The sequence below is a fragment of the Falco rusticolus genome, chromosome 9, assembly GCF_015220075.1.
Source record: "Falco rusticolus isolate bFalRus1 chromosome 9, bFalRus1.pri, whole genome shotgun sequence".
In the NCBI taxonomy this organism is placed as follows: Eukaryota; Metazoa; Chordata; class Aves; order Falconiformes; family Falconidae; genus Falco; species Falco rusticolus.
In genome coordinates this window covers 49,313,569-49,337,576 of record NC_051195.1, presented here as the reverse complement: position 1 = coordinate 49,337,576, position 24,008 = coordinate 49,313,569, and the positions used below count along the sequence as shown (strand labels likewise).

Genomic DNA, 24,008 nt, shown 5'->3' with positions numbered 1-24,008 from the left:
TAAGATGTAAAAAGAACCAGTGCTCCTGTACACACTTAAATACCGTGAATGGCAACATGAGATGTTTGTTTCCACAGGTCTCAATTCTATTGCTCCAGGTGAAGGGCTAACGGAATGGACGTAAATGAAGGGAAAAGTCTGGATTGCAGAGGAAACCTCTCTGGGAGGCCGCAGCAGAGAGAACAGCAAGTCTCCGCTGCCAAAATTCATCCTGGTAGGAGGAATTCCAAATCATAAACCCTTGTTCTCACCCTCTGGTTAACAGGGCTGCTTATACGCAAGTTTATTTCACAAATACAGTTCTAAATACAAACTGAACTAAAGGCAATAAACTTGAATCTGCCTATCAAGGTAGGGTAGTATTTGATTAACTTTATTCGGTAAGAAAACAGCTGAATAGTTCAGGAAGCCTTTCCTCAGTTCTCAAAACCACCTGCTGTTGTCCTGGGTGAGGACCAGCAGTTCCTCAGGAACAACGTTTGGGCTGAGAGCAGACACAGCAAAATGGACTCTCCCCCATTGTGTTGCTGCCTCCCATCCTTCTCCAACTAACGCACCTCACTTCATACTGGGCAAGCTGACAAGCAAGCTGCCTCAGCTGGAACACACTAACAGGGAATTTCTTCTTACCGGGGAGCTTCCAGCGGAGCAGACTGTCTATGTCCACAACTCAACTCCCTGTACAGCACAAACAGTGTGGAAGAGCTGGGCCATAACAAAGAATTTGGCTGAGAGAGTTTTTCCAACTGCCTTTAGAGATGAGCCAGCCCAGCTTTGCAAATTGGAATCATCAAGCTAATAGTGAGACCTGTGACAGAAGAATCGTGTACAGCTCAGTCTTCCAACACCAATTACCCCAGGGTAATCAGAACGAGCTCTTCATCCTTGTCCAGGTATGGGATACAAAGAACTACAGTCAAGCTCTACTGCCAAGCTTGTTTAAACAGGGGAAACTGCAACTGCATCGGAACTGCCTGATGTCAATCACTGCAAGCATGCTGAAGTCTACGTGGAAAAATGTATTTTCCAATACACTTACCATGAACGATCTAACTACCACATCTGGCATCTGAGGCAGCTGGTAGTGCAATAGGGCAGTGGTCGCATGATCTGTCACCTGCATCAGGCAAAAGGAGAACACACCCTTATTCATTCTGTATTTCGGACAAAGCAGTGTTTATCTGCAGGAAAACACTATATTCCACAGGGATGTCCAAACCAAGGATTACATGACTGTGAAGACATTCTCAAAGTAATTTTGGGTAGCTTTTGCCAGCTAGTTTCCATTCCCTCTGCCAATGTCACACAAGAATCAGCTGAAGCAATCGTGATAAATAACTGTATGCACACAGTAAAATCAAACACACCTTTGGAAGTTCATAAACATAATAAAACCTAATAGCGTGGTAGAAGAATCTAAACCAGTGGCTAATGTGAGCCAAGTGATGAGGAAGGCATCCAGCTCTATGCCACATGGAACAACACTGAACTAAAATGCTTCTCTTCCCACTTTGGACTACCAACCCAGCCATAAAAAGGAAAAAAATAATCTCCTGTACCACATAAAATAGAAGCATCCATAACAAATAATTTGCCTAACTTTCACATACCTACAGCGTAAGAGCAGAATCTATGCTTCTGTGATTAAAATCCCATGTATTCTGTGAAATCACAAAGAAGCAAAGTCACTAAGCAAACCATGTCAGAGGAAAGCACTTCGGTCCTCTCTTCTTACGTTCTCATTATTTGCTTTGGGCATTTCTATAGACAATATATTCTCTCAACCTATGCAGATTTGCTCAACAAAAGAAAAATCATTGTCAATAATGTAGCTAAATTAAATACTTCTGGAAAACTAACATATCAGCATAAGGGTTATGACTTCCAAAAAACTCAATGCTTTGATTTTGGTCTGTTTTATTTAAAAAAAATAATTCCAAACCACCACAATAAAATACCTCAATTTGAAAATGCATTTTAACAGAAAAATATTAGTATGCTCCTCTCCATTTTTTGGGAGATTTGGGAGATAAATGGGAAACCTTAAAATATTTAACTCTTATAGTCCTACTTCAGTTTGCTTACATTGAACAAACAGGCTTCGAGCTCTGTTTCATTTCCTCTGAAACCAGGAATCGATTAACATGATTATGCTTGATAAATACTTGCACTACTGAAAGATTTCTGATAGAAAGCTTTTTAATTTCCAAGATGGGGCCTTAACAAGATCTTACATCTGGGAATTACTGCTAGACACGATACATATAAAATATCGATTTATAATAACAAGAATAGTCAAAGAAAAATTGGGAGAACTAATGCTTCGGTAGAGTTTTGGGTAGGTGTGTGTTTGTTTGTTTGTTGCTTTTTTTTTTTTTAATTATTACTATTTTTCAATTATTCTGGAAGGGGACAGTTTCTGACAGCCGTGATACAATTCACTAATAGTACTGAGCCTGTCAGGCTTCCCAAGTTACTAGCCCAGTCAACAACTCGTTGCCCAGAACTCAGAAGTTCTAGGCTCAATGTAGAAATTATTGGCAAAATTCTTTGAGCTGGACTACTAAAGAACTCGAAACAACACAACCCCAAGAGCTCTTTCACATCTTGTAAATCCATTAATGGTCCTCATTGGTAATATCAAAGCTTCCAACAAACAACGTCCTTGTCTAGTTAGTGATTAAATTGTATTTTCTAGTTTTAACGTGGAGAAGTAGTGCTCTTCTCAGGGTTTGTCCATATACTACAGGACATTTTGACTAAGACGAAGTGTGAACGGAAATTACAATTGCTATTCCCAGCTAACTCCACTTGTTCCCGATTTGTAGTCAGTCTAATTCAGCAATGTGAATTGTGCTGAAGCACTCAAACTTTCACTGGAGAAAGAGGCTCATGCTTGAAGCTATTCAGGGAGGTGAAGCTGTAAAAGATATATTCCTGAATAAATCCATGTACAGACAGGCTCTAATTCACACCATACAAACTTCCTCCGCACAACACTACATCAAATCAGTCTGGCCTACACTGAATCCAGTTTAAGTTGTACTACAATTTTAGAAACAAATTCTGTTCCCCATCATTCGTACACAACTAACTCCAAAAGCAGCCCCATTCAGTGTGAATAAGGACATGTGATTCTGACATTTGGCAGGGAAAACTTTTGGGACCATGCACATTCTGGTGAGTTTGCAAAAATATTCACAAAATGGACCTCAGCGTGCTTAAGCCACTTACATGTTACCATAGGAAAAAAAAAAATCAGAAACAACATGATTAACTGTGCATTATTAGCACAGCATAAGTCAAATCAGTAATTTCTTTTAAACACATCTCATGTAGTGTTCAGAAATGACTATAATCCAAGCCCTACTACGTGATTTTTTTTTTCTTTTAAGATGGTGCTTTTATAGGATAGTACCAGACATGTCAAAGAATAGAAAGTTCTGAAGATATTTATGAGCAGCCGCTCTCCTTCTGCTATATTTCTACTTCTAACAAACTGTAATATTTTTTTTCCTGAAAAACAAAGTTGCTTTCTGTTGGCACTGAAGAAAGTTGCTTAAAAAAAAATTCTGCTATTAACAAATTTAAATTGACTGGCCACTTTGGCAAAGTTGCACATATGCTGTTCCTATTGTAATGTAAAGCTAATGAGATTCCACAGGGAGATAAAAGCCATCCCAGCATTGCTAGAACACTAATAATGTTTTCTGAACAAAAAGGAGGCGATTTCTACCATAAGCAAGTGCTAATAAAGTGCTTCCAAAAAAGATCAAAGTAGGTGTCAAATCTGAGGAAGAGGATTAGGGGAATGACACCCCCCCCCCCTCAGCCCAGCAGAGAACATGATGTCAAACAGAAAAGAGCTGGACAAATGATAAACTGGCCAGTGCACGGGAGTGAAGGAAGAATTAACCCCCCCAAGATAACAGAGATGATGAAAGAGGGCACAAACTGGCCAAGATTAAAAAAGAGAGGGGCGGGGGGGAAGAAAAGAGGAGGGGGAAAAAAGATAAAAAAAATAATAATAAAAAAAAAAATCAATACTCAGCTTTACTAATGGCGATACAATTCCACACCAAAGCAAAGCAAAACAAACTGCATATGCGCCAGCTCGCTTAAGGGACACGCTCTTTCTTCCAGCCAAGCTGGAATCACAAACTAATTTATTCTGGATGGAGGATGACATCTTGTACATTTTGGAGTTTTATTTTATTAACTTCACTTTTATTGCTCTATTTTACCTACTGCTATCTAAGTTATCAGTCACTTTCTAATTTCCCTGCCTCTTTTTAGATGGGAACATATTCAGGAGAGCACACACTGATTGGGATAGCTGTTGCTCTGGACCCTGAAATAGATTTTCAAGAGACTTTGCAGAAAAGCTCAGTATTTCACAATTCATATACTGAAAAGAGTTTTTGTCCCCAAAAAAGGCAAGACAAGGCAATCTCCTGACACATAATTTTGCTAAATAAAATAGCTATTGTTTAACTAAGCACTTTGACACGGAGCAAAAGAGACTTCAGTTACATGGGAGGCGGGTGGGAATCTGGCAAAGAGACTCAATTTGAACAAGAAAACTTCCCTTCTTGTTAACAGCTAATTATATTGCCTGAGATTTTTTTTTCCTCTTCCTTTTTGCTTCCAAATTCAAGTTGACTACAACCATGGACTTCTTACATGCACCTCTGTTCCCCCATCCGGGGCACCGTACACATCAGGAATACAAACCAGACTGATACGGATCGAACCTAATCTTTGTTGCGACGTTGTGCAAATTAAATCCTATGTACTTGTCACTCTTGGCGAACAAGCAGGCGAGCGGGGCTGCCTGGTCACCGGCCGTGGCAAGAAGCCACCTGCTGCACCCACGCTGCTGCTCTGCGGCACCGGAGGGCTGGGGGCTCCCGACTCCCCTCTCGCAGCTGCCTGCTCCGTCAAGTTATAAATAGCTCATGAGACCAGCACCCAGGGGCAAGCTGAAAACAAAGCTGCTGTTATCTGTCTCAACCGAGCCAGCAGCACTCATTTCTAGAGAATGCCTTTACCCACTTGATGGTACTGCTCTGCTGAAAAGTGCTTTCCAAAGGTGACACATCCAAAAAAAACGGCATTATTGGGCCCTGATGATACTTGTTAGTCACATAGCATTCCCCAAACTGAAAATTCATTTAAAAGAAACCCAAACAACCAGCATTCTACAATTCACAGGCTGAGGAAGCTGAACAAGTGCTTCCTCTAACTGGAATAAGGGGCACGAAAGCAAACACCTATGGCAGTTTTTCCCCACCATAGACTACGTATGGTCCATAAACATATGAAGCTACAGGGCATAAAAACTAAACCATAAAAATACAAACATCACACGACTACATTATAGAAGATGTCTCTCCTACCTTATCTTGCTGCCAGTAAATATGCTTTGCAAAAATAGGTGCAAAACTTCCTTTAAGAGTCATAACTTTCCTTGCCACTTACTTATTAGTTTATTCCCTCAAGTATGGCACTGACAACTCCATCTAATATAAAGGGATTCTCTAAATCCCCTGGAAGTTTTCTGGGTTTTGTTTGGTTTTTTTTGTTTTTTGTTTTTTGTTTTTTTTTAAAACCCTGCTAAGTTCATGGCCTTAACAGTAGCCTGTAGCAATGAGTTCTCGAGGATGATCACAGCACTAAAAGAAAAAAAAGTGTGGGAACAGGGCTGTTATTTTATTAGTGTTTAGACCTTTTATTGTGTGGAAATGAGTGCCTTTGTTCGTTTCCAAAGATTGCCATTACTCAATCTTCTCTCCAGGAACACATCTGAATCTCTCTGGAGGGAATCTGGTGCACAGAACCTGGTGCCCAAGAGGCACTTGGAAGGATGACAGATGGTGCCTCTATGAACAGGCACTGATGAACTCCACACAAATCCTTTACAAACCCTTCCTCACTCCCAATTCACTAGTCTGAGGCATAAAATTTATCACTTGTTTTCAGAGCTCACAGAGGGTTTTTTTCACTTGTTCTGCTTATTTGGACTGGATCATAAAAATTCTGTTTTGCCTAAGGAGTCTTTGAACTGGGCCAAGTACCGATCCCGCACAGCAGCAACCATGCAGGTGACCCTGGAACAGTCCATCTCCTCTCCTTGAACAGACATCATCAATAGCCCAATATCTGTCTCATGCATGCATTCATCCTGCACGTGATTTTATTCTCAGATTATTGACAAGAATACATCTTCATACATTACAATACTTATGTGCCCTTGTAGTGGTGAAAATTGTGCTCCCGAGTTCCGTCGCTTTGGGATCACGCAGCTCACAAACAGCTGGATAGGCACAAACAGCTTCTCAAGTTGAGGTCAAAACGTGCCTTGGGAAGAAGCATATCAAGCCAAAACAAAGCAGTCTGCAGCATGCTAAAATTGATAGACTGTTTAGGTGAAAATAAGAATGGGATCCTCAGGTCAGAATGAAAAATATGGGTTTAAAGCCTACACAGATGGCTTAAACAGCCAAACTGATTATTACACAACAAACCCTGCCATGTTGCTCTTAACTGAGCAGCTTGAGAAATGAAACAATGTTTAGCACCATCTCCCATTTTGATCCACTTGCAGCAGTTCCACTACTCTGCATTTTTGCCTCTTTTTTGAATGCAAAGTTATGAATACTGCACCATTCTCTATAATATGTATTTTTTTTAATCCTCTGCACCGCGACCTGGAACAATGCAGCCCTCACATACGCTCTTCTTCTCAGCAAGATTTAAGCCCCCAAATATTCTATTATCTCCTGTTTTGTTCCTCCTCTTGCACCGGTGGATCAAGAGCAGCAAGGTGTTAAAATAAGGAGGTTTAAGATCAAAACAGTTGCCGCTCCTGTGGAGTTTAAATGTCAGACCAACGTGGAAGTCTGAAAAACCTTTTCTTTGCTCCTTGTGCTTTTGCCCTTTCAGTCTTTCCCTCTCTCATTTCCCTGCTCCATTCTCTGAATCTAACCCTGCTGGTGGACTCAATGCCTATAAAGCTTATTCACCCCAGGACCAGATTCAAGGAGTCTCCAGGGAACCTAGAAAATGACTGTACACTTTACCAGTAATGGGCCCTTCGGGAGCCATCCCCCAGCAAATTATACACACTCGGGTATCCTGCCTAACAAGGAGGAGAGAGAAAAGGCTTGCTGACACAGCCAACGTTTGCAAACAAAAAGTCAGGACAAATTTAGCTTTGTTTGACAGGGTTGGATTGAAGATCAGAGGTCTCTGGTCCTTAACCTAGAAAGTCACGCTGCAACCCTGTGAGAATTTGACAGCCCTGCAGCTACCACAGGCAGGTATCTTATGAGCTCCAGATGTTGTTATATTATCATTGAAGACAGAGTTTGAGAACTTGGACCAGCTTTTAAAGCGAAGTGGCCCTGCCCTTCAGAGGGATGACTGATTTTACAGTTAAAGGCAGCAGAGCTGAAAGGGCTACCCAGCCTCCTCAGTGGGAGCAGTTACTCATCTGTGTTTTTCCTTCTCAGTGCAGCACTTCTGTATCGCGTTACTGGTGACTGCCACGAGAAACACATTTCAAGAACGTTCAGATGTGCTCCGACACATTTACTGATGATTTTTTAATGGCATGAAAACATTTGTTCTGAAGATCCTGCAGTACAGATCCTACACTGGTAACAGAGCATAATAGTTTCTCTAACACTACTTTATTTCCTTCATTTTACTACTGCTAAATCACTAGTCCCGGGTATTACACATGGATACAAGTGCAGCTTCAGAGAATAAAGAGAAAACCAAACGAAAGACAGCACCGCAGAGAAAACTTACTATGCTGAACCACAGCATTTTCTACCATCTGTTTGAAAACTTGACTTAGGTCCTAGCCTTAACTTCTTTAACCATCAGCTCAATAGTACAGCATGTATTGATCAGAAAGTACCATCACCTTGCATTTCTATCACATTTTTCATGCAAGAATCTGAGAGCACTATGCAACCAAGTCAGTAAGAGCTCCTGTGAAGTCAGCAAGTATTACCCCGGCCTATGGGGAGCAGAAAACCGATCCCCAGAGAGGTTAAGTGGCCCACGGTAACAGTGACAAAGCTGGCAACAAATTGTATAACAGTATAAAAAAAATAAAATGCAGACAGCTGTTCAACCCATTACAGGTAACCCTTTCCCCTGCAGTCTTTTCTTTCTGGCTTTTTTTAGTAAATATTAATACATTTGGTAGTATTTACCAAGACAGAACTGGAGAACAGGATCTTAACATTCAGGTTGTACCACTTTATTTTAGAGAATTAGGAACAGAATAAAGATGCAAATGTATCTGTAATGCAGCCACGCCGGCAGCAGTAAGAGGGGCATTTCATATTTTCTCACTGACTTCTTCCCCTTCTGGTCTGAAGGTCATCTCCTGGACCTGAAGAGAAACTTACTCTACGTATTTGTGCTCCCCGAGTCCTCAACTGTGAACTGTACATTTACTCTACTCTGTTATCTTGCATATTGACAATTAGATAACAAAACCCTCATGATTTCTTACCATTTAGCACAAATTACGGCAATAGGGCTTAACCCTTCCGAGGTATTCTAAGCCAAAACAGCCAGGAAGACAATCTTATGCCCAAACGAGCTTACAACCAAACACACACATGGGAAAATTGAGATGATGCACTTAATTACAGAACCTTAAATTTATTTCATTGCAAAAACTACTTTAAAGCATACTGTTAAGTTACTAAGATATATGCTGTTTTACTTCCAGCTGTATTACTCTGCCTGACACTAAATATTTTTGAGGAGCAAGAAAAAAAAGAAAGCATATTTAATCCACTAATCTCTGGGGTGAAGAATCAACTGCAGCAGAATTTTTCCTTCCATGCTAGGCAGAGAGGGAGAGCAACCAACCTCCCCCAAAACTGTTGTTTGATCTCTAGCAGGTTAATATCATAGGTCAAATGTCTTCCCTTCTGAGCGCATCTGAAAACTTGGAAAGAAGATGCACAAATACAGCCAATATGCCATACTTTTGACCCCTGCTTTTACGCCCTTTCGAGTTCCTGACCCCCATTTGTTACATAAACAACAAAAGTAGATGAAAAGAAGCTAGTGGACCAGCTGGAGACTCCAGCTCCTTGAACTGTAGCTTGAAGGTAAGGAAACTGGAATTTAAACCCGGATCAACCTGAACCTACAGCATTTTGACAAGAGGCCTTCAAAGAGAAATCTCCTCTTCCCTGCCTAGCAAATAGCAAGATACAGATCTTTCCAAAATACACTTTAACCTTCTCAGTAGTTTTCTAACTTACTGCTCCTGTTCTCTCATCGGTCCTTCCTTACTTTCTGGAATGGCGTTCATTTCAGTAAGCTACTCCTTTCGCTTACACCACCGTGCGAAGAGAAGCAGGCAAAATAACGCCATGGAAAAAATTTCCAAGCTCATTTTGTGAAGTGAGTTCTACTGATTTATTAAACTCAGGTCCTCAGGAGAGGGGGGCAACCAAAACCAATGCAAACAACTAAACAAAATCCAAATGAACCTGAAACAGTCCTTTCTCCCCCCAAAGGTTCAAACTAAAAAAAGAATGCTTGAAGATTCCTCATGAAATTTTAAGGTTACAGTAGTATAATCTCCAATTTCTTATTCCAAAACATAGACTGGAACTGTGATGGGGCATAAATCCAAATTCAGTAACAGCAGATATTACAGATTATTGTTTGTTATTTGCAAGTTGTGATGACAGAGGAATAAATTCTGAATTCTTTTACACAAGGGCCTAGATATTAAAAATAAACTCCACATCTCCTATACACATTACATAGGGAGAAATTATGTGAGACTTACCTTCTGAAAAACTTGATAGTTGGATTTAGACCATATGTCAAGCTACAGTAAAAAAAATAATTATATATTAGTACATGTAAAGAAGAAGCTTTAGGGAGAAAAAGAAGCTAAGCAGCTGTTCAAATTAAAAGCCCTGGCAAACAGATCTACAGGCACGTATTTCTCAGTATTCACTATTTTGACCCATTGCCTGTTGCAATCCAAGAAAGGGAGTTAATGATACAAGATTTCCTTTGTATTGCAATGAAGAATGAACATAGCTCATCACAGTTTAAATTAAAAAAAATAATTATATATGCACAAGACCTGTTGCATTAATGTGTTCACTTTAAAAACAGCAAAATCTTCATTCGTATGGGGTTGTGGCTGATCTATGCAAATAATCACCAGCTTCAGTCAGTTTTTAAAATGAGGGCATTTTTACTACGTTTATGCTTGTCTTGTGTCTGAATAAGTGATTCAGTTACAAACGACACAAAGAACGTTTAGCGGAATTAAGCCAAAGCATTGGTCTACTGGGGCTAAATAAAACATCCCTTAGGAAAGTACATTTACATTTGCAGACAAAAATCACACTAAAAGAAGTTTAAGGTTGTAGAGAACTGCACAAATCCACGACTTAAATATGTGCTCATAAACTAAAAGAACAAAATTCAAATAAGTTTTATTAGCCCCAGAAACCAGAAGGTAAGGCTGTCCTTATCAAACAACCAAATGGCTCACATGTTAAACAATTTCAACTGACGTGCTAATGCTCTTTTAGCCCAGCCCTGTGGAATATCTTGTACTCTGTCAAGGAAAAGCAGCAGGCAAAACGAGGAACTTCCATCAATCCCAGACTTGCAAATCACTTTTTTTTCCCCTGCAGATCCCAGTGTACTCAACCATTTCATATGCACAAAACTAGTCATAGGAAAGGTGCTCGATACAGCATTAGCCTCAGGAATATTAGTCTAGACAGAAGAAAATAATTTCTTTGGAGTGAATTTATGAAGCAGGTATAGCTCCTCTAGTGCTTGGTAACATGGCTGGACACGTTTTCTCACAGTGGGGGGATTATGTCTTTTACTGTAAGGTACAACTGATTATTTTCATTTTGTCTTATGTGCCCATAAGTCCTAGCTGAAATTACAAGTCTTTTAAAAGGCACAGAAAGAGTCTGACATGAAGAAGTCATATGAAGCGAGTAAAACAGATTAGAGGTGGCTGAAGAAGGAAAGGGGGAAGGATGCTGAACCCCAGTAATTAATTCACATTGCTAGAAATGCTCAGAACACTGAACTTCTAGTTCCCGTTCTTTTAAGAGTAACACTGTTAAGCAGCCCAATTCTAAATACTGGTACAGAAGTGACCCTCGAATCCCCGATCCTCACAGTCTAGACAGGAGGCAATGTTAAAGACTTCAAAAACCACTTTGGGACAGATGTTTCATGGCTTAGTACCTCTGCCCTTGCCGTAAGACAAAATGCAGCTGATGTCTCAGTGCCTTTTCCAGGTTAGATGAAGACAGAAGCACCCTGAGGCATGTACCTACAAACCTTCCACAACTACAGCCTCTTGGTCCCACCCTCACAGCCAGTGTGAACACCAACACCACTCACACGTGAGTCCACAAGCAGCGGTTCAGCCTGGACTTGGACCTGAGCTTCATTTACACTGGAATAAACACCTGAATTACACCGTAACAACTTCCCTGGCAGGAAGGAAGCATCGCCATATTAGAAAAGTCTACATTTCAAAACAAAAAAAAAATCAATGCACATTTTTAAAAAACTGTTTTCATCTAATTTAAGGCTTTCTTTGGACTGCAGACAGAGTTGCTATAATTGGAGAATATATATGGTTTTGCTAATCTCTAGTGATCAAACGAAGTATGTGATCCTCTCCAGTTAAACTCAAAAAAAAAAGTCCACTTCAGATGGTGCATTAAGATAAATCCAACAGGTTCTGAATTTTCATTAGCTGGCATGAAGATTGAAATGCTGAAAAGTAATGAATGTCTGTCTTACAGACATGATGTTTTCCAACTTAAAAAAAAAGAAAAAGAAAAAAGAAAAAGGTACTACCCCACCCCCCAACCACATGCATACATCCTAAATGACTGCCCACCTTTCCCCTGAAACTGAGGATTAAGGCAGAGGCAGATTAAAGAATGTATCGTTATAGGTCTATTATTCTTCAACTTTTCACTTTCAATCAAGACACACATTTGTAACTAAAAAACTGCTGAAAGCACACTTTCAGGGCATCCTCTGCATGAGAATTAAACTGGGGCTTTTTTTCCCAGTGCCCCACTCTCCCCACCCACCCCCAGCATAAGTAACAAGAGGCCATTTTCTGAAGGTCGTCTGAACGATTTCAAAGGCGATAACAAATCAGAATGTTCCCTGCATCTAATATCAAACAGGTCCGGTGCCAACACTTATTAGAGAAATCGGATTCAACCCCCCCTTCACCCAAACACACACACATCCAGCTTTGAAGTGGAAAGAATGCAGGGATCAGAAATTACCCGAGAGACAGCTCTGCCTGTCTTTGAAGCTTTCCTTTGATACCACTATTTCTTTTCCTCTCTTACGCTAGGAGGCTAAAAGCTGCCTTTTCTTATTGATATGGGGTAATTAATGAAGCCATAGCATTAACATAACCCAAGTTCCTTAACACGATAATTCAACAGAGACACTTATGTTGCTTTAGTTAAGTCTAACAGATGCAAAAATAGGAATTTGGCTAGGCAGCAATGCTAAGTACCCACTCTAAATATGCCCTGTCAAGGTGGTTCTTGGTCTCCGCATCCAATGCAAGGCACGGTGTTGTTATGCCAGAAAAATCCCAATATGTTTTTGTTTTTATTGGCAGACTAGGGCTACTAATGGCTCAGCTGACAATACACCTGCCCTGCAAGGGTGAGCTGCATAGCTTCATTTATTCAGGAATCAGGACAACACTAGTAATTAATTACTATCCACGGTTAAATTTCAATGCACAATGAGTGTGTCAAAGTTTGAAATTAAGGGTGGCACAGTGCCATCACTAAAACCACGAGGCTAATTAAAATGCATCAGTATGTGGTAGACACAATGGGTTAGTACGGCAAGCAAGAGAAACTGCAGAGGGATCAGTGTACAGAACCCACCACAGGCTGCCAGATCTCACCTATTGTTTTTGCAAAGTGTCACCAAAAATGTCCAAGTTATGCAGCTGGCAATTTGGCAAAGACATATTCTGCAGCGTTTGTGAATAATTCACGAGAGAAGTGCATGAAGCACTTAAGAAATGCAATGATTCTTTGTACAGGCAAAGCCTGAAAATAACCCCCCAAAACATAGTGTCTTAGTTTACTCACTGCAAGACTTCTATTTTTTTCACCTTAATTTTGGAAGTATTTAAATCCGTGAGAGGGAATACCCAATTTAACCAGACTTCAGTACAGCAGAAACCACGTGAAGTTTTCACAGAAGCACCTGTCAACCTACACAGCACAACGTACAAACACACATCAAGCTAAAGCAACCCGGACACTGCACTGTCAGCTCTCCTCTGTAACTGCTAGTGTGCTACCATGCACAGTTCCATAACTATGAGAAACACCCATATTTGTTTTTTTCTAGAATTGCCCGACGTTAATGGACCAGAAGACCATCAACACCTGTGCTGCTTGCACTCATCTCTTCCTTTTTTCTTCCCAGTAACGCAAAATTTGTTAAAACAGTTGCACTTTCAGAGATCAATGACTGCTCCCCTGACCTACAAGCAAAATCACTGGCCTCCTCTGTGCACGGGCCATTTTTCACTTACTGTCTGTGTGATCATCCAGTCTCCCGACGATAGCCATTCCTTCTTTTGGTGAATACTGCTGAATATATTTAGTTGCCCCAAACCCCGCTCTACTTGGAGGGCAGCCCCCACTGAATTTCACTTTTGTTACTTAAAGGACTTTGACTCGTGCACTTAGGAGGATGACTCGACAGACCCTCGTTCAGCTATTTAGAGTGTAAAAAAGCACGACGACTTAGCCAGTGTCCCTTCTCCAACATTGCTTACAGAAAAGACAAAAGATGCCATATTGTACGATATCACCTAGTTAATCTTACCGCTGCTATTTACAAATATTAAATGCTTCCTAGGAATACATAACCTAACCCCCAAATCAGCAGTTACTGTGTAAACTGCTCTCTGGAAAAACGATCACCTCCTACTGTGGATCCTGAGGGTTCTCTGTATGTTTGTTATTTAATAACGATGATACTTGCTGATCTTTCTCCTACTCTTCTGTGTCTCTTCTGACTGCTGGTGCATTCTTCCCTCTATCATGCTAGAAACCGAGAAACCGGAATAGTACGGTGAAACCTTACTGGAGTACTTCCCCAACAGCATCTGTTGTGACAGGGAAGGAATTGGAATGGACTATGTTTGCAATTGACTGTAATCGCTCATTCCCAGCAGGCACAATAAGGAAAGCGAATCATTGCAAGAGCACAATCTTATTCTTGTTCTCCAATTACCAGTGTAGTTAATTAGTGAAAAAGAGGGAGCTTACTGTTTGTCAATATGTGCTCCAGTTGGCAAAACTAGCAAGCTACGCATTTATTCAAGCTTCCAAGCCAAATTTACTCATGATTTAGAGTGGCTGCAAGTCCAATTCTACTTAAGACAAATGAAATGCTCCTATTTATTCTAAAAATGCAGACCTTCAGGTCTGCAAAAGCCCTGGGATGGCCCAATGGAACAGCAAACTGCCACGTAAAGGTCACAGGTTCACACAGTCTCGTGGGAGCAGTCACATAGCCTGGCTTTGGACACGGAAAGCTAAATCGGGAGAAAACAGACTCCCCTACAGACTGGCTTAAAGCAAGAAAATAAGCCAGGTGTTAGCACCGATGCTTGGGAGAAGCTGAACTGCTCCCCACTGACAGCAGACAAAGGTTAGTACCCTGTGCCCAAAGCTGGCCTCGGTGAGTCCTGCTCTCCCCCTCGCAGCAAACTATGGCAGAGACACGGTTCACGGCTCTCCAGAGAGTCAACCTTGAGCTAAACAGAAGCCCAACGCCAGATGCCGAGTTTCAGAAAGGAACTCTTTTACTTATGCTTTTCAGCACATATAGCATTCTTGTATTTCAAGGGAGCTTCAAAGGAAACTGGATTCATCAGAGGAAAGGAGCACACCCAAATTAAGTGTGACACAGGAATCCATCAAGCACCGCCAGAGCTCTTTAGGCAGACTATCATTTCACTTCCCATCAGAACTTGGGGTGAAGAGGGGCTGGTGCTCCAAGTCTGTATTTATATGCTAATAGACAGGGAGTATAGTGCAGCTGCTTCTGCGGCAAAGCAGTATTTAAACCTGCATATTTGAATAATGCAAAAAAAATCAGGCAATTTCTATTTTACTACTTCTTAGGCCAATCCCCCGCCCTTCGAGTGAGAACTTCTCACCTGGGAAATACAGCTGTGCTATTTACTTCAGCACATCAGCTCCTGGCCCTTTCTAGAGAACAGAGGTTCAAGCTCAGAGCCGCTGAACTCTGGGTCAGCACACAACGTGCTTCTGTGCGCTAAACTACAGTTACCACTTCTGAAAGGAAAAGAAGTCTCACCTCATTATAACATGGCCTATGGGTGCCAAGTACGCATCCTGATATAATGAACTTTTTATTTTAATAGGCTTCATAATCAGAAGAGAAAGCTCCAGAGAGAAAATGTGAAACATGGAAGTATTTAGTACTGTTACTGGCAAAGGAGAGTTCTGGCGGATGTCTCGGTAAGAGAGACAATTCCACCCTGAAAAGGGAAAGAAGCTGAGCTGAAGGCCATCAGGTCCCGTCACCATCTCCTGATGTGCTAAAGAGAGCCATATGGAGCCTGTGCAGGCAGAAGAAACTGGAAGGTTCAAGCAGGGTGAATTGTTCATTAAACAAATGGCTTGTGGAAACAGGTAACACTGGCTTGAATAGCCGCTGCTCAAGGTGTGCTATTACGGACAAGCAAATTATTGAGGACTACCTACCAAGAGTCTCACCGTTGCGTTTATCAAGTTGAGCACAAAACTAGCCCAAGATTTCCCAATGGCTCTCAAAAAAGAGAAATCTGAACCTTGGGCTACTGATGCACTGGTACACTGAAAAAATGTTTTCTCAGCAGATACTACTAACAAGGCAACTGGTGTCTAAGGTGATAAATTAGAAATTCAAGCAAGGGCTTCAAAGCTTAGAAAGAAGTCAGACATTTGGGTATGAAAAATCCAGGCAAAGTATGATAAATGTAAACCAGAGCATTCTGCAAAAGATCCACAGAGTCTTTTGACAGTTTTATGTTTCTAGCTTACTTGTGATGGGATTCCTGGAGTTCTCTGTCCTTTAAATACCAGATAAAAATAAAATTTAAGGTTGCTGGATATACACTAACCTACCTTGCCATCTTCAGTATAGACATTCTCACTGTAGCCTTTTACAATTGTCCGGTCAATGAAGAGGCTCCGCATCACCACTATCACTTTTAACACTTTTCCTAAGGTAACCTGTGAAGAACAGGAGAAGGACAAAAACAAGCTGAAGGAGAGTTGGTGGTGTCTGAATTCATAAGACCATGAAGTTAACAGCTTAAGCTGATGCAATTTCAGTTTTCAATATTTTATAGACAGACCAAAATAAAAGATCTAAAACCAGTATGTGTTATGAGGAAGAGATAAAACCATAAAGTGCAAAACAAACAAACGTTCATTTGCAACTGAAAATGTATGAATTCACAGCATTCCCTTGTGTAGACATGACACTGCCAAGCAACTCTCTCAATTTTATTAACACCACAACTCAATAACTTGTCAAAAACAATGAGCGAATGTGATTATTTTCGATGTATTTGATACTCTCCAATACAAGGCCACTTAGAGAAAAATAATTTGAAAGAAAAATCACTCTTTTCATGCTGGCTTTTAAAAGCATGCCATGAGTTTAATGGAAAATATTTTAGGTCCAACAAAAAATTTAGAAGGGAAGTATAGCTAAAAAGTAAAAATGTTACACTTTCAAAGGTTTCATTTTCTTTTGTGAAAGTGGTAAAGTGTAAAGAATAAAACTAGTATCATGAAAAATATATAGGGTAAGTCATGAGCATAACAACCGGAATAAGCCTAAACTGTATTATTGACCAAAATGCAATAATGAAGGCATTTTAATCTAAAAATCAATTTACATTTCAAAGATGAACTTGCACTCCAATATTGTTAAGATGTCTAACAATAATTCTTTGTGTTTTGTTATACAGAGATTATTACAGAGTTTTTCTTCACCCATAAAAGCATAAAACTGAGATAAAAAAGAAACAGTTAGGTCATTTTAACATTCCCCAACGAGCAGCGGCTCATTTTCTACTGTGTTCCACTATTTCATTCAGTATGGATTAACACACACTAGAACAATTGTGTTTTCACTGCTAACCTCAGCAGACAAATCCATGCCCAAGGAAATCAGTCAACATGCATCTTTATAGATTTGTTACCTCTTTTTCCTTTTTAACCTCTGCTAATGACTCCTACCTACCACCTTGTTGCAACACGAGTAACCTCAGCCTGATGCTGACTAAGAGACTAAAGGGCAGGTCAAGTCTGAAGTGCCAAGATGCTTCTCCCCACCAAGGAGGAAGACAAAATCTAGCACAAAGACTCCATCTCAAAGCTGATGCAGGGACCATCATGCTGGAGGAGGGTTAGGAGGGCAAATGGTGGTAGGAATGGGGTGATGATATAGAACTTTGCAGAACAGTTACCCAAACTACCATAAATATTGCTTATTATAATCACTGTATAGGCAGGGTAGAATCACAAATCCTAGAAAGAACTGATGACAACTCTTCGGCATGGGACACGGAGAAAGCAGGAGAGAAGGGTCTACATGACAGGGAAGAACAAGTTGACAGCATGAGAGAGGACAGGGAAATGAGAAGGGAAAAAAACCCGAGTCAATGATAAGACTTGAAAAAGAGAGGCTGCTAGGCAAGAACACAAAAGAAAAAGGTCAGAAAAAATTTTTGAAGAAAAATGTTCCAGGCTGAAGGGGGGTAACTTCTACCGAGGCCTGAGCCATGCACATACCATGACTGGCTTTTTCCGATTCCTACCTTCTTACAATAGATTAGGGGGTTCTGAACATGTGTGGAACACCATATTACAATATCCGGAGCTGTGGATTTGGGTCTACATGTAGTATCTTGCTAGGATACTCTGTAATAAGATCTAATTGATCTGCAATTAAAGGAAACTGGCAGTCATTTCAGCACCTTTTACCGTATCAACCAAGTTAAAAATACAAAGTCACAAGCCAGAGGTGCCCCATTTATGATGCTGATCATCCACTGGAATCAGAAAGACAGTTTTGTCATAACTGCTAAGATGAGGAAATGGAGTCACTTTGAAAAAAAGTTGTCAGCACATTTAGAGTTAACAGGTTTTTATTTTTCTACCTTAGTAAGACCGGCAATTTGCTAGGACATAGGTCTACTGGGAGAACTGAGTCTTATGACTTCATGTCAGTCATCAACCATACACAGTAAAATTAAAATGAGGAAAAGAAGAAATTTTAAACAACAAGTCTTCTTAATGGAAGAGCAAAAAGGCTGCCCTACAAACACCCAGACCCAGCTTTACGTATAATATTTTCTAGCTCCACTGCCTTCACACATTTTAGTTGATGCTCACTTCTTTCCCCCTCCCTTATGTACTGCATGCATGGTATCTCACATTGCTGCCAGGTAGAAAAAAATAAATTGGATTAAGTTGATCTGAACCCTGTGTGGGACATGCCTGAAAATCCTCAGAGTGAACAGTAGAATGTAACAAGCTGAAAAAATCCCATGTTTGGCACTCCAGTGTGCTTGCGTATACTTATTGCTGGCCTCAAACCTTCCCACAAGATTTACCAGTACAAATCTTCCAAAAATGCTTCTGCATTTGCTCATTGCCTCTTCCCAGGTCATCTGTTTTCATACCCTTCCCATGATTCACTCCACACTTCCAGAACCTGTCACAGCTCAGAGCCCAGCTATCACCCATCACACAGCACCGAAAGGTCATATTCTGCAGACTGGTCCAGAACAGCAGCCTCGACCACCCACTTCGCTTGAATGCCAAAAAAGCAGGGTTCTGCTGTCTCCCACACGTAAGGAGCTGTGTAAACCTGTCCTGAGAGGGGTGTCTTAAACCACAAGCTCCCCGAGGAAGGCACTATGGTTCCAATCTCAGCTTACACACCGGTTAGTGCAAAGGGGTCCTCTCTGGGAGCAGGGGCACACAGGCACCATGGTAATACAAATACAGAACGCATAGCAGCTTTGGCCAGGTTGTTGGGATTAGCTCTTACAGTGCTCTTGCACTGAAGCAGAAAACTTTTGTGCCACTGTTGTTTTGACACGGGATTCCTGTAGATACTGCACTGGCTGGAAAAAGAGATCAGGACTTTCAGTTGATTTTTGTAACTAAGCATAGCTCAGAGAAATTATAGTTCATCATTTTAACAGCGTTGAAAGAATGAGGCTAGTAGTACAAAGAATGAACAACAGCCTATCACTAGACTGGAAGATGTTGTTAGATTTGGAAGCCAAAAGTATGCTCCACAGCTATTTTCAGGGTAAAGCACATTCTGTGTTATACTCAATAAACAGGATACCCTTCCCCCCCCCCCCCCCCCCCCCCCCCCCCCCCCCCCCCCCCTTAATTGTTTTCAGGACTTAATGCTTTTGGTCACCTCAACTGTATTTTACAAATCACATTTTCCAGCAAACCATTTTCTTTCAATACGGGCTCAACTCGGCTAACCGGAGTCCCTGTTCAGAAAAGATCTACTTATGGAATATAATTTACACCTATAGTCATACACGACTGTGTCCCTACAGATCACCTGAAAGGAGGTAATAAAAAGCTAATGGCTCTGGTAAAAAAAGTAATTTGATAATTCTACTCTGAGCTCCAGTAGTGCAGGCCTCTTCTCCTAGAGGTAAAGAGTCACCCAGATGGTCCCTGTTTAATGGCCACTGAAATGTCCCTGCATTCCCACAAATACCAATGGAAACAAACTTCTTCCATTACACAGAAAAGATACCTTTCAATTGTAACAAAAAGGCAACAATTTCCTTTCTAAGCCAACTTCTCCTATTAAATTTCAACTTCTTCTGTCGATATCCTGTTAAGACAGCACTTGGCTTTTTAGTATTTTGCCTGAAGGATATATGCCAACTCGTCCTTGATGTAGAAAATTTTAATTCAAATCAATACATGTACAAGGTCACTTTAAAATTCAATTAATATGAATGAAAAAACATGCCCCACAGTTCTGTGAGCTGAAAATGGAACAGTCGCAAGTTAAATACTTCTGTAGCTTCTGTTTTGGTCTGTGTAATAACAATGTACTTCTAACTCCCTTTTAACTAAAGTATACTAAATTCAGACAGTGAAGTTATTCATAAATCCCCTGCTTCCTAAAATGGCAAGCTCCAGAAGAAGGTAGGACAGGCAGCTGATTGAAATCTGCAATATTATGCAGCTTTTCTGACAAAGATATATGAAATAAAAATCTTCTCAAAATATCCCAGTTTTAAAAATATTTTGTCTATCACCAAGATAATTCTCAAAGAGCATATGACAGACACCGTATGCCAAGAAAGGGAGGGGGGGGGAAACAGAATAATCATTGAGAATGGCTTAGATAATTTCTTGTAAGAATGCTGAAAAAGTTCCCATTTAACATCACTTATGGTTGGAAAAGAAAGAATACCTCTCCAAATAAGTCAGAATCACGGCCAAAATGAGTTGACAAAATGAAAAGGATGAAAATTAATTTACCATGCCAGAATTCTGCCTGGAGGAAATAGCTTGAAGTCGCCCCCGCCCCCCTTTAATTTTGCCTCTTCGTTGAAACTAATACCACATGAAAAGTCCTTTTATAAGCAATTTAAAAAACACATTCAGAAATACTCTTTCTTAAAATTAATTTAAAAGTTTGGTATTAGTAAAATGTATGCTGAAAACACCATGCTCCAACACTTTTCAAAAAATTCCCAAAGCTGCAGATTTCCTCTCAGCATTCCAGGGAATTTGCTGCTGATTTGAGCTGCAGATGCTCTGCAATGCAGAGCTAGAAGAAAGAAAACATTATTTTCCGTTAACGTGGGTACCTCCCTGCTTGTATAAAAAGGAGTACAAGTTGGTACATGGTTTTTTATACGCCTTCAAAAATAATAAGGCGACATGAAAGAAGAGATGTAACCAAGCTGTACATACAGCCAGCAAAAGGCCATGCAGCTCCTCGCCATACAGCCAGCCATAAGCTTGTCCTCCCACTTGTGTATCTATCTTACTGATCAGTACAATGCCTGGAAATCATATTTATATATATATTGAAAAATAAGGTTCTGTCAAGTCTGGCTGTTTGGTTTTTTTTTACTTTTGACTAGTAGGGTTTTTTTTTCCTAGGTCTCATCTGCTGCTAGTACAAATGCTGCGCTTTGCCTCACATGCTCATTATTCTTTAATGATGCCTATTTGTAAATAGCAAGATAAGATGCAATTAAGCCATTAGAGTCTAAATAAACAAACATACTAATTAGATTCTTTACAAGGATTTATTTTTTTATCTAAAGGATGGAATTTACCTTTCATTAGTCTAACCTAATTGCAATAGTGCACGATAAAAAGTCAACATAAATGAAGGACTTAAAACGATTTCATCATATTAAGGATGAGCTGGTGATCCTCTCCCTTGGTAACATGGCATATCGTCTTAATAGGGTGACAAACCGGCACAGGATATCGTTCAAAGGTTAAAAAGACAAATTTTGCCAGTGGCCAGACACACTTACAGAAGGATGACAGTAGCCCAGCATTGCTACAGATGATGAAATGGATTCTGTCTCTTTTTTTCCATTTTAAATTATAACACACTGGGAATTTTACAGGGATGAAAATTATGGCTGATCTTGCAGAATATAAATTTAAGGGAATGTCAACACAGACCTGTGAACCTTTGGGACTGGACAGCAACCCTGGGGCACTGTGACCCTGTGGAGGGGGCAAAGCTGAGGACATTCCTCACAGCTCTTTCTCTACTTTTTCTCGCTCACTTTCCCATCAAAAGACTCTTCCTCATCTTCCTCATTTGTATATTACACAAACACAGAATAATTTAAAATTTACTTGCCATCCCCTGCTCACATACTTTCTTGATTCAAGACATTCTGCCTCCACAGATGGGACCTCAAATGCTGGATTAATGCTTTTTAAATGCTGGTTCTCCACCTCGAGAAAAACTGCAATCACAACCGTCCCACTGTGAGTGCAGAAGTGATTCCTCAAGATCCAGCTCACACAAGAGATCCTTAAACACCCCAAAACGTAGCTAGTATCTCCAAGGGAGTAAACCACTAAATGAATATTCATCCTATGTGCCTAAAATTAGGTGGCTATGCCACCAAACATGACCATCAGATCTACAGCCCTACCACGAACCTGCCTACCTTTATCCAATGCCTACCAGGCACCAGTTCCCCAACGAACCACCAGCCTGGTAAGGAGGAACACTTCCACTGCTAAGTGTTTTGAGAAGACAGATTGTTTTGAAAACAGCAGCATTGTTTCCAACCAAGCAAGACATCGATACCGATTCCAAATCACTTAGTAAATTCTGCTCTCCCCCTCCCAGTTCTCTAACATCAGGGTCTCTTGCACAGAAGTCAGTTTGGTGGCCTTTCATAATGGGCAAATAATCAATTTCAGAATCCATTTTTCCAACAGAAAATAATAATGATCTTATGTAAAACACTGATAAACAAAAATGAGACAGAAGAAATTATTCAGTTTTAGTGAACAGATGTCTAGCCTATTTGCAATTAATACAGCCCACTTCCATACAATCAGACTGTTTAGAATGCTTGGAACAAGATTTGAAAGTTCAAATGCCAATGTGTCTGATTTTATGGAAAATGAATAGAATTGTATAAAAACATGTTTCATTTTTTTTATATGAGATCTGTTAAAAATCTAGACATCAGTACAAATTTATAAAATTAATTTATCATCAAAAATTTGTAAAGTAACATGAAAAGAAGAAATAATGATTTCTGCCATGAGCTTTGGTTTGGCAGAAACAATTCCATTTTTCAAACTGGAAGTTACACATATAATTATGCCTAACAAACAGGTCAATTTACAGAAAACTATTCCATTATCTTTAAGAATATTAACCCGGTGTTTGTTACTTCTGTAGTAGTGCTTTTAGAAAGCTTTACAAACACTGGGGATACAATTTTAAAGACAAAGCAGCTCCCAGATGAAGACAGGAGAGTAAGTTGATACACCTGATGAGGACTAGCCAGGTACATGACCTAAGGAAGTCATATTTGCCAACTGGAAAACCGGGGCTAATGTTTACTGTTCTCTAAAACATTTCTGATCTTAACAAATGAATGAATTGTACACAGGAATTGTTTCACAGAAAAAAAATATTCTGAGTTTTGATAATGGAAACAAGGTGTGTGAAACAATCACATAATAATCACACCATCAAATTATTTTATTGGAAAAATAATGTATTTCTAGGAATGCAACTATCATTCAAAAAAAGCGCAAAAATCTAGGTATTTTTCATTATTTAAAAATCAGTTTGTGTTTTCTTAAGATACAAGATGAGGTTTATGTTATTTACAATTCCTGGCATTTGACCAACAAAATCTCACAAGAACCTTAAGGAGTCTGCAGTTCCCTCTGCTGCTGCTGGAAATTAATTTTGCGTAACACTGTTATTAAAGCTGATATAAGTCTATGTTTAGTCTTTTTCATGCATAGTGCGATTAAAAGATTAATTGAAAAATCACTAGTGAAGATTGGGATTAAACAGCACCTTGAAATGCCATGATAAACTGCTTTTAAAATCAGTGGAGGATTTCACACAGCTCTGAAAGGTATCAATTATTTATGTGTTTGGTCTGTGTAGCATAAATCCAGACTAATGAGGTACAATTGCTGTGTATAAATCTAAAGCATAAACCCCCCTCCTTATTGTCTGGAGGAAGTAGCAACCTCAAAGGACCAGGAGGCAGCAACCTTTCAAGACACAGCATTCATGCTCTCAGGAATAGTTTCTTTTGCTTTTTCCTTAAAGTTCTCAGCTAATGGGAGAGCTGTACCCCA

General features: G+C 40.1%; 1 protein-coding gene across 1 annotated transcript in view; it reads right to left on the bottom strand.

Annotated features, from left to right (window-relative positions):
* MED27 (mediator complex subunit 27) overlaps window positions 1-24,008 on the bottom strand; it is a 94,105-nt gene that overhangs the window by 2,054 nt on the left and 68,043 nt on the right. The window contains exons 5-7 of the mRNA XM_037400171.1: window positions 16,245-16,352; window positions 9,836-9,877; window positions 1,040-1,117 (exon numbers count right to left, since the gene is read on the bottom strand). Of these exons, the coding sequence (XP_037256068.1) occupies window positions 1,040-1,117; window positions 9,836-9,877; window positions 16,245-16,352 (228 nt within the window). The remainder of the gene's footprint in view (window positions 1-1,039; window positions 1,118-9,835; window positions 9,878-16,244; window positions 16,353-24,008) is intronic.